The sequence below is a fragment of the Engystomops pustulosus genome, chromosome 5, assembly GCF_040894005.1.
Source record: "Engystomops pustulosus chromosome 5, aEngPut4.maternal, whole genome shotgun sequence".
Taxonomy (NCBI): domain Eukaryota; kingdom Metazoa; phylum Chordata; class Amphibia; order Anura; family Leptodactylidae; genus Engystomops; species Engystomops pustulosus.
In genome coordinates, this window is record NC_092415.1 from 4,781,468 (window position 1) to 4,798,309 (window position 16,842).

A 16,842-nucleotide genomic window follows, 5' to 3' on the forward strand; every position below is an offset into this window, starting at 1 on the left:
CCCCGGGGTGTAATGGCTGATAACAGAGAGTAATAGATTGTATCCCCCTGTACAGTCTCCTCTCCCCGGGATGTAATGGCTGATAACAGAGAGTAATAGATTGTATCCCCCCCCCCCTGTACAGTCTCCTCTCCCCGGGATGTAATGGCTGATAACAGAGAGTAATAGATTGTCCCCCCTCCCCTTTACAGTCTCCTCTCCCCGGGATGTAATGGCTGATAACAGAGAGCAGTAGGTTGGAGGTGGTGTCTCGGTGTTGGCTGTAAATGTTTGAGCTTTGCCCGACTCAGGATATAAAAATGCGGAAACTTTCACCTGGATCCAGTAAAGTCTTTTGTGTATAAACAGAGGATCCTGAGTGCGGAGACATCACAGCGCAGTCACAGGTGAGAAGTACGAGGGGCAGGTAATGATGGGGGGCAGGTAATGATGGGGGGGCAGATAATGATGGGGGGGCAGATAATGATGGGGGGGCAGATAATGATGGGGGGGCAGATAATGATGGGGGGTTATCACAGCCGGGGCTGATACATGGGAGGACGGGGGTCTCTGCCCTTTCATCCTCTGTCCGGTTTGTCATTAGGTCCGGCTCCTCAGCAGTTGTTTCTGGGTAGCAGACAGCACAGTCGTTACAATGGGGGTCATTTACTTACCCGGTCCAGTTGCGATCCAGTGGCGCATTCTCCGAGGAGGATTCGGGTTCTGCCGGGATTCACTAAGGTCGTGCACCCGATGTCCACCAGGTGTCGCTGCTGCACTGAAGTCCGCTGGAGTTCACCTCCTCCGTCTCGGTGTATGTGAGTGCTATTTTTGCGACACAATTTTCTTTTTAAGTCCACAGTTTTTCCGAATCCGTCGGGTTTTCCAACGTCCACACTCCCCGATTTTTGTCGCATGAAAGCCGATTGCGTGCGCCAAAATCCCGGGGCAATTCTGTGCAAATCGGAAAAATTCGGGAAACCCGGCGGAATTCGGACCCTTAGTAAATGTGCCCCAATGAGTCAGTGCAATGTCTCATACAGAATCACGGGCGGAGACAGAGTGTGACACAATCTGATGCGATGTTCTGCAGACTCCCTGTATGGACGTTCTACAGGGTCATTGCTCACTGGTTTGATTTACAGCTGAATGTTTGTTACAATGTGTCGCTGTAGGTAATATCCATCAGCCTACAATCCACAACAGAGGAGATTTTTACAGCTGTTGTCTGCGCTGTAAGTGGTGTAATAATCTGCAGGGCACAATACATTGGGGCAGATTTACTTACCCGGTCCATTCGCGATCCAAGGGCGCGTTCTCTGTGGTGGATTCGGGTCCTCCTGGGATTCACTAAGCCAGTTTCTCTGACGTCCACCAGGTGGCGCTGCTGCGATGAGGTCCGCCGGAGTTCACAATCCGATCGCGCGTGCCAAAATCCTGCGGCAATACAGGGAAAATCAGTGCAAATCGGAAATATTCGGGCAACACGTCGGGAAACCACGAATCCGGCCCTTAGTAAATGACCCCCAATGTATCAGGCAGGGGGAATCTTCTGCAGATCTCCAGACATGACAGTGGTGCAATAACCTGCAAGACAACCTCATTATGTATCTGTCAGGAGGCAGAGGGAGCAATAGTCTGCAGCTCTCTAAAGCCTCAAGAGAAGTGAGTGGGAGCGACTCCGGAACAATCTAATGGATGTGATTGGATAGTAGTGGGTGCCGGGACCCCCAGGACTGCACCGCTGACTCGGGGGTCAAGCTAACCCTGTATTCAGCGGGTGACGTGTAGATGTCGTGTCCCAATGTCATCGAGTTTATAGTTTTCATATGTATCAAGGTACAAGAAGCTCCAGACTGCTGACTGTTTCCCGGATCTCTGGTGTCGGAATATTCCGTCTTCTCTATCACTCAGTGCAGCTGGAGACGTCACCCGTGGATATTTCATATACGTTCCCCTTCTCTGTAGTTATAACCTCCCAAAACTCTCAACTATACATTGTATCACCTCTAATATCCATGAGCTGTTGTCCTCGCACCCCGGACGCTGGCGCACACGCACCCTCTGCGCCCAGAGAGGAGGTGTAGAAATTGCTGGACACTTCGGATTGTTGCTGGATCCAAGATATTCCGGTAACTAATGAGAAGGGGAAATGTCTATGAAATATCCAACATCAGACAAAGACGTGTGCGAGCTGCTCCTGCATGTGCGGAACGGACGGACATTGTTTAACCCCCGATGTTACATTAAGTGATAGAAATATTCTAAGACCAGAGATCCAGGTTCTACTTTCCAGGAAACAGTCAGCAGTCTGGGGCCTCTTGTACCTTGATACATATGGAAACTAGTCAGTGGCCACATTTATTATCATGAATCTGGCGCCCCCTGCTGCTCGGGAAGTGGCACCATTGTATTTTTGTTGCACTTTGTTGATGCTGCGGAATTGTGGCGCAGTCAGTAATAAATGTTGGGCACAGAGCAGCTGCAACACCAAACTGGCGCAGACACTGCGGAGGACGGGACGTCGGACAATCCGACTAATTTGTGCTGAGTGCAGGATTTAACTTTCAAATTGTGTTGCAAGACCAAGCACTTACATGCACCAGAAAGAAGAAGGTGAACTCCAGGGACCTGAACGGGGAAGTGACACATCAGTATCAGTATGTAGAGGGAGCGATGTTCTGCAGGATATGATTACTATGTATCAGTATGTAGAGGGAGCGATGTTCTGCAGGATATTATTACTATGTATCAGTATGTAGAGGGAGCGATGTTCTGCAGGATATTATTACTATGTATCAGTATGTAGAGGGATTGATGTTCTGCAGGATATTATTACTATGTATCAGTATGTAGAGGGAGTGATATTCTGCAGGATATTATTACAATGTATCAGTATATAGAGGGAGTGATGTTCTGCAGGATATTATTACTATGTATCACTATGTAGAGCAGGGGTCTCAAACTCGCGGCCCGCGGGCCAACTGCGGCCCGCGGGACAACATTTTGCGGCCCCCACCTGGAAAAGCACCGCCCGCCGTGTATTCACGGCGGCGGTCGGGTCGCGCTGCATGGAGAGGGCTCACGGGCTGAGCTCTCTCCATAGCCGGTAAGTCTTTGCTGCATATTGCTAGCACCGATCGCGGGTGCTTTCACAGCGATGGCTGCCGGCAAAGCTGCCTGCAGCCTCAAAAAGATAGCGGCGCATGGGCGCCGCCATCTTACCTGGGATCGCCGCTCCCCCGGTCTTCCGTAGACCCGAGGCTATTTCGTTTTAACCCCTTCATTACAATGTGCTGATAGCACATTGTAATGAATGAGGAGGAAAATCCCCATATATTGCCATACTGTAGTATGGCAATATATGATAGGATCGATCAGACAACCTAGGGTTAAAGTACCCTAGGGAGTCTGAAAAATAGTATAAATAAAAATAAAAAAAAGTTTTTTAAAAAAAAATTATAATAAAAAAACATTAAATTTCAAATCACCCCCCTTTCCCTAGAACTGACATAAATATAAATAAACAGTAAAAATCATAAACACATCAGGTATCGACGCGTCCGAAAATGCCTGATCTATCAAAATATGATAACGTTTTTTACAATGTGTTTAACCCCGTTACGGAAAATAGCGCCCAAAGTCGAAAATGGCACTTTTTTGCCATTTTGAAAAATATAAAAAAATCTATAAAAAGTGATCAAAAGGTCGTACAGTCCTAAAAATGATATAATTGAAAATATTGTCATATTTCGCAAAAAATGACACCACCCACAGCTCCGTACACCAAAGTATAAAAAAGTTATTAGCGCCAGAAGTTGGCAAAATCAAAAAAATTATTTTTGTACAGGTTTTAATTTTTGTAAATGTATGAAAACATTATAAAACCTATACAAATTTGGTATCCCCTTAATCGTACCGACCCAAAGAATAAAGTAGACATGTCATTTGGGGCGCTCAGTGAAAGACGTAATATCCAAGCCCACAAGAAAATGGCGCAAATGCATTTTCATTGCATTTGGAATTTTTTTCCCGCTTCCGAGTACATGGCATGGAATATTTAATACCATCACTATGAAGTGCAATTTATTACGCAGAAAACAAGCCCTCACACAGCTCTTTACGTGTAAAAATAAAAAAGTTATAGATTTTTGAAGGTGGGGAGTGAAAAATGGACATGAAAAAACAGGAAAGGGCCCGTAACCGGTTAATCCCCTTCCCTCCGGTACTTGAAGAAGATGAAGTCGCCGCTCTGAACGCCCTTGGTGCAGGTCAGAGCGGCGACTTCATCTTCTTTGATGGGAGGCAAGTACCGGGGGGGAGGGGGGGATGGAGTGTCCCTGACTGGGCTCAGTGCGGTAGGAGCTTGGGACCCCTCGGTGCACAGGACACGTTCATAGAGAAAAAACACGTCTCCCAGCTCGGGGCTTTCCTTGCGCTGGGAGACGCCATGACATTTGAATCTGAATAATGATATTTTGTAAGTGCATTTTGTGTGTAAAACTTGATGCGGCCCAGCCTTACCCAGAATCTACCTCCAGCGGCCCCCAGGTAAATTGAGTTTGAGACCCCTGATGTAGAGGGAGCGATGTTCTGCAGGATATGATTACTATGTATCAGTATGTAGAGGGAGCGATGTTCTGCAGGATATTATTACTATGTATCAGTATGTAGAGGGAGCGATGTTCTGCAGGATATTATTACTATGTATCAGTATGTAGAGGGTGCGATGTTCTGCAGAGCTGATACAATGTTGCCTCCTCCTCTCTCCAGGATGATGAGTGTCCTCCCCGTCTTCTCGGTGGTCGTCTCCTTCCTCCTCTCCCTCCTCTTCCTTCTCACTTTCTGGAGGAAGCAGAAGAAATATAAGTTTCTGCCCCCGGGTCCTGCCCCACTGCCCCTCCTGGGGACCCCCAAATATATAGGAGACCGCGCTGCCTGTACATACTTCCCGGAGGTAAGTGACTCATCCTCTGAATTAATATATGTTGTTGCATACCGCCATACTGTGCCTGATCTATACATACCGCCATACTGTGCCTGATCTATACATACCGCCATACTGTGCCTGATCTATACATACCGCCATACTGTGCCTGATCTATACATACCACCATACTCTGCCCGATCTATACATACCGCCATACTGTGCCCGATCTATACATACCGCCATACAGTGCCTGATCTATATATACCGCCATACTGTGCCTGATCTATACATACCGCCATACTGTGCCTGATCTATACATACCGCCATACTGTGCCTGTACATTTGTGTTTTTTTCTCTTTTCATTGCATCTTATTAAATGTATTATTAGACGAGCAAAATGTTAATTCCGTATAGAACTGGCAGGAAGGAATGGGATGGCTGGAACTGGAGCCAACACCTCAGGGGTTCCTTGATGACCAATAGGGCATAATTCATAATTATGGGTCCCCAGTTACAGGGGAGAGTTATAGGATCTAGATACCCTCATGGCCCGAGTATCAAAAGCTTAGCTGCAGGGGAACCCAGCCAATGGCAGAACATCCCTAAGGTTAGGCCTAGACACCCCAAGTTTGGTGTGGGGTGAAAGGTAGCGCGGTACCATTGTGATTGGCTCTTCCAATCAAAAGTTATGGAGTTTTAATAGAACCCGAAACTCTGGCAGTACCTCTCTGATGGGAGGGGGATAGAAAAACTCCCCCTCACAGTGACATCAGCCAGGGTTGGGGGTCAAAACCCACTGGCTTTAAAGGGAACCTGTCACCAGGGACCTCATTTTCACCTAAGACAGGTTGCAGAAGCTCATTACAGCCGCAGTGCACATCTGCTTCTCTGCTTTCTCTAAGCATTTGTCTTACTGTATAATTGTGTGTTATAACTTACCTTGCATCCTGACAGAATCCTCTGTGTAGTCCCAGGGGCTGGATTTTGGCTTGGATGCATTTCAAAAAACATGTGACTTGTCCTGTGTTACACCTCGGATTTTAGCCCCCACCTTTGTGCTCCTGTACAGCTCCTCTCCCACTGATGTCATCTCACCAGGCTGTGACCTCTGTGAAGGAGCAGGAGCTGTGCAGGAGCTCAAAGGTGGGGGCTGAGAGCTGAGGAGTCTGCAGCACAGACAAGCCACATGTTGTTTTTTGAAATGCATCCAAACCAAAGCCCAACCCCTGGGACTACACAGAGGATTCTGGCAGGGTACAAGGTAAGTTATTACACACAATTATTCGGTAATGCAAATGCTTAGAGAAGGCAGAGAGGCAGATATGCACTGCAGCTGTAATGGGCTTCTGTAACCTGTCTTAGGTGAAAATGAGGTCCCTGGTGACAGGTTCCCTTTAAATTAGTGAAACGGCCACATGGTCTTGTTCAGATCTGAGGACTCTATACATTAGGAGACTGGATGTCTCCGTGCTGTGTCCTACGGCTAATTATCTACTCGCTATCTGATAGTAAGGGGAATATTGTTTCCTTTTTCCCATATCTGTTCCTATGACTCCATTTTCTTTTATTGTAATCTGACAAGTTCGATTTTTAACGTACTCTATATTTTATGTCTATTAAAGTGTTACCTTTAATAAGCCTCTGCTCGTAGCCTTAAAGAATCTGAGTTTCCGAAGAGAATGGGGGTCATTTACTAAGGGCCCGAATCGCTATTTTTTGTCGGGTTTCCCAAATATTACCGATTTGTGCCGTTTTTCCCTGAATTGCCCCAGGTTTTTGGCGCACACAATCGGATTGTGGCACATCGGTACCGGCATGCACGTGACGGAAATCAGGGGGCATGTCAGTCGGAAAACCCAACGGATTCGGAAAAACTGTTGTATTTTAAAAAAAAGGGTCGCTTGACACGCACTTACATGCACCCGGAATAGGATAGGCGGACCTCGGCACAGCAGCGACATCGGGCGCACAACCTTAGTGAATCCAGGCACAACCCGAATCCTCGCAGGAGAACGTGCCGCTGGATCGCGACTGGACCGGGTAAGTAAATCTGCCCCAATGTGTTACCAGGTCATTTCACATAGTAAATGTAGTAATCGATTGCATGCTCTGTGAGAATTATCACCAGTGCATTGTCTGTGTGGAGGAGGTGCCTACGGCCTTAGTATAAGTAGCACGTGGGTGGTGGGTGGTGGGTGGTGGCAGTGACTGGATTGGCTGGGTGCAGAACGGGTGGACGCAGCTTAATAGCTACATTGTGGGATTCCATAGAGTAGGTGCACCCCGGGTTTGGACTCCGGTGTGCGGACTGCGTGACAGTGCCCATAAGATAACAAAGTGCCATATAAGTGCCCCAAAAATCTGCCGCCCATAATACTGCCACATAGTGCTACATTTCCATAGAACATTCTATAACATCATAATGCTCAGGTAATACTGCTGCTGCTCTAATGACACTACTACATGGAGCCAAGTACAGTGCAAAGACCGGACCTGAGAAAGTGATGCCACGGTGCCGAAATAATGATGAGTGATCCAATATAATATACTATAATAGCGCCTTCTAGTGGTGATAAACTGCCAACCAGCAGATAGAGTGTATGGAGAGTGCTAATACTGTGTGGGCTGGGGTCTCTCTCGGAGCGTGGCTTTGACCTCTCCTTGTGTTCCCCTGTAGCTCAGCAGGAGGTACGGCCCGGTGTTCACCGTCTGGAAGCTGACCGATCCCATTGTGGTCGTCTGTGGTTACGAGGCAGTGAAGGACGCTCTGCTCCAACATGCTGAGGAGTTTAGTGGCCGCCCCTTCTCTCCGGTCATTGATTTCTACTCTGAAGGATACAGTAAGGAGGACTGTCACTTTAAGAGCCTTGACATTACATTGCCCCGCCCCTGAGGAGCAGCACAGACACTTACATCCTTGTCCCTCCCTGTATAGATGCACTCTCATAGACTGCAGTGGTTGGGACACTCTCATAGACTGTAGTGATGTGCACTCTCATAGACTGTAGTGATGTGCACTCTCATAGACAGTAGTGATGTGCACTCTCATAGACTGTAGTGATGTGCACTCTCATAGACTGTAGTGATGTGCACTCTTGTAGACTGTAGTGATGTGCACTCTCATAGACTGTAGTGATCTGCACTCTCATAGACTGTGGTGATGTGCACTCTCATAGACTGTAGTGATCTGCACTCTCATAGACTGCAGTGATGTGTACTCTCGTAGACTGTCTCCCCCTTGTGATGATTATGGTGTCGTCTAATCTGCAGGTTTCCCCAGCATCGATGGAGAGCGATGGCGTCAGCTCCGCAGGTTCACCATGTCCTCTCTGAGGAATTTTGGGATGGGGAAGTCGTCCATGGAGAGACAAGTCCTGGAGGAATCAAAGCACCTGATCAAAGCGGTGACACAGATGGGAGGTGAGCGCCCCCCGCTGGGCAGCCCAGGTTATAGTCTATACAGATTATGGGCAGTCACAGCCTCACAGGAGCTCAGACACAGGAGAAGGGTCCAGGGAGGACCCAGAGACTGCAGAAAATAAATATCAGTATCAGACTCCAGGGGTAGTGGACTATGACGTAAGCCGACGCCTGGGAGAGATGGACTGAGCAAACTTCAAAAAGTCGCACGGCCAGCGACCACTAATACCCTTTAGCCACCAGGATTGGGTAATAAAACTCAACTTTTATTGGATATTAAATTAAGACTTCATAGATAACGAAAACTAGGCCACCTAGTCGATTCCTGTATAACCGGTTGTCCCATTCCAGGCACCTCAATTCCTCTAGTTAACCCTCACTAGACTGTATATTTATGAATTGCCCTATCCTATATATTGACTGCTGCTTAGTTAAAACTTAAACGTGGCGCTCAACCAAGCCCACCGCTCCGCTCAACCAAGGGTGGGCTTGGTTGAGCGGCACATCTTTAAATGAGAAGCTGATCAATCTCCCTCTAGAAAGATGAGATACCTTCTATCACAGCTTAATGAAGCGCCTGAGTAGTATTCCACCCCATTAACCCTTCCCTCTATTGCCTGTCTGCAAATTTTAAATGAGTTTTCGTTATCTATGAAGTCTTAATTTAATATCCAATAAAAGTTGAGTTTTATTACCCAATCCTGGTGGCTAAAGGGTATTAGTGGTCGCTGGCCGTGCGACTTTTTGAAGTTTGAATTAGGTATTTAATTACCCAGCCACCATCAGAATATACATTAACGGGGCCCACAAATATTTTTTCCCCCTCCTTCCTGGAAGGGGAAACTTTGTTGTAATAGATGGACTGAGCAGACACAGGATGAAAGTCAAGCATCTTACAGGTGACCATCAGGAAAAAGACTTGTAATGTCTCATTAATTACCCAGATATCTTCAGCTTCTGCACCACTTACAGTATATTATGTCCTGGATAACAACACTGTGCTTCTAAAAAATATATACTTTACACCCCACAACTGACCACACTCTGCTCCCCTCATAAAACATATATATGCCCCTCAAACTAAAACTGACCACTCTGTACCCCCACATATATCATATACACCCCTCACACCACAACTGACCACACTGTGCCCACACATATATCATATATACCCCTCACACCACAACTGACCAAACCGTGCCCTCACATATATCATATATACCCCTCACACCACAACTAACCACACTGTGCCCCCACATATATCATATATATCCCTCACACCACAACTGACCACACTGTGCCCCCACATATATCATATATACCCCTCACACCACAACTGACCACACTGTACCCCCACATATATCATATATACCCCTCACACCACAACTGACCACACTGTGCCCCTCACATATATCATATACACCCCTCACACCACAACTGACCACACTGTGCCCACACATATATCATATATACCCCTCACACCACAACTGACCAAACCGTGCCCTCACATATATCATATATACCCCTCACACCACAACTGACCACACTGTGCCGCCACATATATCATATATACCCCTCACACCACAACTGACCACACTGTGCCCTCACATATATCATATATACCCCTCACACCACAACTAACCACACTGTACCCTACATATATCATATATACCCCTCACACCACAACTGACCACACTGTGCCCCAACATATATCATATATACCCCTCACACCACAAAAATAACCACACTGTGCCCCACATATATCATATAACCCTCACACCACAACTGACCACACTGTACCCCCACATATATCATATATACCCCTCACAGCACAAATGACCACACTGTGCCCCCAAATATATCATATATAGCCCTCACACCACAATTGACCACACTGTGCCCCACATATATCATATAACCCTCACACCACAACTGACCACACTGTGCCCCCAGATATATCATATATACCCCTCACACCACAACTGACCACACTGTGCCCCCACATGTATCATATATATATACCCCTCACACCACAACTGACCACACTGTACCCCACATATATCATATATACCCCTCACACCACAACTGACCACACTGTGCCCCCACATATATCATATATACCCCTCACACCACAAGTGACAACACTGTGCCCCCACATATATCATATATACCCCTCATACCACAACTGACCACACTGCGCCCCCACATATCATTTATACCCCTCACGCCACAATTGACCACACTGTGCCTCCACATATATCATATATATCCCTCACACCGCAACTGACCACACTGTGCCTCCACATATATCATATATACCCCTCACACCACACGTGACCATACTGTAACCACACATATATCATATATACCCCTCACACCACAATTGACCACACTCGCCGTCCTTAGGCATTACATCTAAGTAACAATTACTTTCTCGTCTTAGGAAAACCATTCAACCCCCTGAACGTCCTGGGCTGCGCGGTGGGGAACATCACCAGCTGCGCTCTTCTGGGGGAGCACTTTGAATACAATGACCCAAAGTTACAGGAGCTGATCATTACCACAAGGAGGTTTATCTTCAACACGCACTCCCCCCTACATGAGGTACAGGACTCCCCCCTAATGGCAGATCCCACCTCAAATAACATCCAGGGCCACGGGGGTAACTAAGAGAGGCTGCACCACACACATTTATATATTTATATACCCACACTCATACGCACATATTTATGGCCTTACACATGAGTACACTCATACATACATTCATACACTAATACATACATGCATATAATTATCCACTCATACAAAATATCATAGGCATCATACACATATATACAGTATAAATACATAGAAACACATACAGTATATAGGCACCATAGACACACCTACATACAGTCTATACACACCATATATACACACATACATACATGCAGTCTATGCACACCATATATACACATACATACAGTTATACACACCATATATACACACATACAGAATAGAGGCACCATACACACACATACATACAGTCTATACACACCATACATACACACATACATACAGTCTATACACACCATATATACACACATTCATACAGTCTATACACACCATATATACACACATACATACATACAGTCTATACACACCATACATACACACATACATACAGTGTATACACACCATATATACACACATACATACAGTCTATACGCACCATATATACACACATACATACATACAGTCTATACACACCATATATACACACATGCATACAGTTGTACACACCATATATACACACATACAGAATAGAGGCACCATACACACATACATACAGTCTATACATACCATACATACACACATACAGTCTATACACACCATATATACACACATACATACAGTCTATACACACCATACATACACACATACATACAGTGTATACACACCATATATACACACATACATACAGTCTATACACACCATACATACACACATACATACAGTGTATACACACCCTATATACACACATACATACAGTCTATTCGCACCATATATACACACATACATACATACAGTCTATACACACCATATATACACACATACATACAGTTATACACACCATATATACACACATACCGAATAGAGGCACCATACACACATAAATACAGACTATACACACCATACATACACACATACATACAGTCTATACACACCATATATACACACATACATACAGTTTATACACACCATATATACACACATACATACAGTTTATACACACCATATATACACACACATACATACAGTCTATACACACCATATATACACACATACATACAGTCTATACACACCATATAAACACACATGCATACAGTTGTACACACCATATATACACACATACCGAATAGAGGCACCATACACACATAAATACAGACTATACACACCATACATACACACATACATACAGTCTATACACACCATATATACACACATACATACAGTTTATACACACCATATATACACACATACATACAGTTTATACACACCATATATACACACACATACATACAGTTTATACACACCATATATACACACATACATACAGTCTATACACACCATATATACACACATGCATACAGTTGTACACACCATATATACACACATACCGAATAGAGGCACCATACACACATAAATACAGACTATACACACCATACATACACACATACATACAGTCTATACACACCATATATACACACATACATACATACAGTCTATACACACCATATATACACACATACATACATACAGTCTATACACACCATATATACACACATACATACAGTTATACACACCATATATACACACATACCGAATAGAGGCACCATACACACATAAATACAGACTATACACACCATACATACACACATACATACAGTCTATACACACCATATATACACACATACATACAGTCTATACACACCATATATACACACATGCATACAGTTGTACACACCATATATACACACATACAGAATAGAGGCACCATACACACATACATACAGTCTATACATACCATACATACACACATACAGTCTATACACACCATATATACACACATACATACAGTCTATACACACCATACATACACACATACATACAGTGTATACACACCATATATACACACATACATACAGTCTATACACACCATACATACACACATACATACAGTGTATACACACCCTATATACACACATACATACAGTCTATTCGCACCATATATACACACATACATACATACAGTCTATACACACCATATATACACACATACATACAGTTATACACACCATATATACACACATACCGAATAGAGGCACCATACACACATAAATACAGACTATACACACCATACATACACACATACATACAGTCTATACACACCATATATACACACATACATACAGTCTATACACACCATATAAACACACATGCATACAGTTGTACACACCATATATACACACATACCGAATAGAGGCACCATACACACATAAATACAGACTATACACACCATACATACACACATACATACAGTCTATACACACCATATATACACACATACATACAGTTTATACACACCATATATACACACATACATACAGTTTATACACACCATATATACACACACATACATACAGTTTATACACACCATATATACACACATACATACAGTCTATACACACCATATATACACACATGCATACAGTTGTACACACCATATATACACACATACCGAATAGAGGCACCATACACACATAAATACAGACTATACACACCATACATACACACATACATACAGTCTATACACACCATATATACACACATACATACATACAGTCTATACACACCATATATACACACATACATACATACAGTCTATACACACCATATATACACACATACATACAGTTATACACACCATATATACACACATACCGAATAGAGGCACCATACACACATAAATACAGACTATACACACCATACATACACACATACATACAGTCTATACACACCATATATACACACATACATACAGTCTATACACACCATATATACACACATGCATACAGTTGTACACACCATATATACACACATACAGAATAGAGGCACCATACACACATACATACAGTCTATACATACCATACATACACACATACAGTCTATACACACCATATATACACACATACATACAGTCTATACACACCATACATACACACATACATACAGTGTATACACACCATATATACACACATACATACAGTCTATACACACCATACATACACACATACATACAGTGTATACACACCCTATATACACACATACATACAGTCTATTCGCACCATATATACACACATACATACATACAGTCTATACACACCATATATACACACATACATACAGTTATACACACCATATATACACACATACCGAATAGAGGCACCATACACACATAAATACAGACTATACACACCATACATACACACATACATACAGTCTATACACACCATATATACACACATACATACAGTTTATACACACCATATATACACACATACATACAGTTTATACACACCATATATACACACACATACATACAGTCTATACACACCATATATACACACATACATACAGTCTATACACACCATATATACACACACATACATACAGTCTATACACACCATATATACACACATACATACATACAGAGAGTTGTAAGGTAGATAACCAGTGGTTGGTCGCGCTGCTTTTTACCAGGATTTTGTGTAGTAATGGATTAGTGTATACATAACAACAGATGTTTCATAATAAAGAACATTTATTGCATATAAAAGCAGAACAGTTTAAGGGATCAGCAGTATAAAGTTGGATGACGCGTTTCGGGTGGATTTACCCCTTCTTCAGGTCCACAGGATTCTTTCTGTGTGTCAGAAATCATATATGGATCTCTTTTTGGGAAGAAAGACTGTTTTATACGCTGAAGCTGAGATGAGGGCCAGTTGGCAGGTATCTGATTGTCGGAGAACCTGCGGTGATGGAAGGTTTATCTGCTCCGGTCAGCAGCAGCGAGCCAAATGTGTTAAACTATACGGCTTTTATATACAATAAATGTTCTTTATTATGTAACATCTGTTGTTATGTATACACTAATCCAGGGTTCCCCAAACTACGGCCCACGGGCCACATGCGGCCTGTGGACCGTTTCGATTCTGCCCCCGACATTTGGAGCGCCAGCAGCGGGACCTCGCGGCCTTCGGCAGTCGGGAAGGAGCCTCCGTCCGGACGGCCGCTCGAGCACTATTACTGGAGCGATGTGCCAGTAATACAACCCTGGCGCACATCGCTCCATGAACTAGGCTGCACAGCCGCGCGATGACGTCATGATGCGGCAAGAAGATAGAAGCAGCATAGGAAATAATTAATATGAGGGGCAGTCTAGTAATTAATGGGGGGGGAGGCATATTCAATAATTAATGGAGAGAGGTCCCAGTATATTAATTAATTAATGGGGCCAATATATAAAATGGTTCATAAGGGAGTGCAGTATATTAAATAATTAATTGAGGGGGGCCCAGTGTATTACGGATACAGTCACATGTACCGCTATTTATTTTTAAACTTAAGTCCGGCCCTCCAACGGTCTGAGGGGAACAGTGAACGGCCCCCTACATAAAAAGTTTGGGGACCCCTGCACTAAACCATTACTACACAAAATCCTGGTAAAAAGCAGCGCGACCAACCACTGGTTATCTACCTCACAACTCTCTGTAACATCAGGATCTCTTCCTGCAAGCCAGAGGACGCAGCAGCTCCAGACAACACGTCTCTGTAGAAATAGAAATATTTCCAACCGAGTCCCCTCCTAATACCATTCTTCTTTACTTCCAATGAGCGCCGTGTAACCCTATAAATAACTATTACTTGGGGGGACCAGGCAGGGACACGCTGACACTTGGGGACAGGACAGGGACACGCTGACACTTGGGGGGACAGGACAGGGACACGCTGACACTTGGAGGACAGGACAGGGACACGCTGACACTTGGGGGACAGGACAGGGACACGCTGACACTTGGGGGTTACAGGACAGGGACACGCTGACACTTGAGGGGACAGGACGGGGACACGCTGACACTTGGGGGGACAGGACAGGGACACGCTGACACTTGGGGGACAGGACAGGGACACGCTGACACTTGGGGGGACAGGACAGGGACACGCTGACACTTTGGGGGACAGGACAGGGACACGCTGACACTTGGGGGGACAGGACAGGGACACGCTGACACTTGGGGGACAGGACAGGGACACGCCGACACTTGGGGGGACAGGACAGGGACACGCTGACACTTGGGGGACAGGACAGGGACACGCTGACACTTGGGGGGACAGGACAGGGACACGCTGACACTTGGAGGGGACAGGACAGGGACAAGCTGACACTTGGGGGGACAGGACAGGGACACGCTGACACTTGGGGGACAGGACAGGGACACGCTGACACTTGGGGGACAGGACAGGGACACGCTAACACTTGGGGGACAGGACAGGGACACGCTGACACTTGGGGTACAGGACAGGGACACGCTGACACTTGGGGGACAGGACAGGGACACGCTGACACTTGGGGTACAGGACAGGGACACGCTGACACTTGGGGGACAGGACAGGGACACGCTGACACTTGGGGGGACAGGACAGGGACACGCTGACACTTGGGGGGACAGGACAGGGACACGCTGACACTTGGGGGACAGGACAGGGACATACTGACACTTGGGGGGGACAGGACAGGGACACGCTGACACTTGGGGGACAGGACAGGGACACGTTGACACTTGGGGGGACAGGACAGGGACACGCTGACACTTGGGGGGACAGGGACACGCTGACACTTGGGGGACAGGACAGGGACACGCTGACACTTGGGGGACAGGACAGGGACATGCTGACACTTGGGGGGACA

General features: G+C 45.1%; 1 protein-coding gene across 1 annotated transcript in view; it reads left to right on the forward strand.

Annotated features, from left to right (window-relative positions):
• The first annotated feature begins 269 nt into the window (after nucleotides 1–269).
• LOC140132378 (cytochrome P450 2C20-like) overlaps nucleotides 270–16,842 on the forward strand; it is a 33,173-nt gene continuing 16,600 nt past the window's right edge. Inside the window, exons 1-5 of the mRNA XM_072151068.1 lie at nucleotides 270–386; nucleotides 4,753–4,936; nucleotides 7,588–7,750; nucleotides 8,181–8,330; nucleotides 10,774–10,934. Of these exons, the coding sequence (XP_072007169.1) occupies nucleotides 4,754–4,936; nucleotides 7,588–7,750; nucleotides 8,181–8,330; nucleotides 10,774–10,934 (657 nt within the window). The 5' untranslated portion in view covers nucleotides 270–386; nucleotide 4,753. The remainder of the gene's footprint in view (nucleotides 387–4,752; nucleotides 4,937–7,587; nucleotides 7,751–8,180; nucleotides 8,331–10,773; nucleotides 10,935–16,842) is intronic.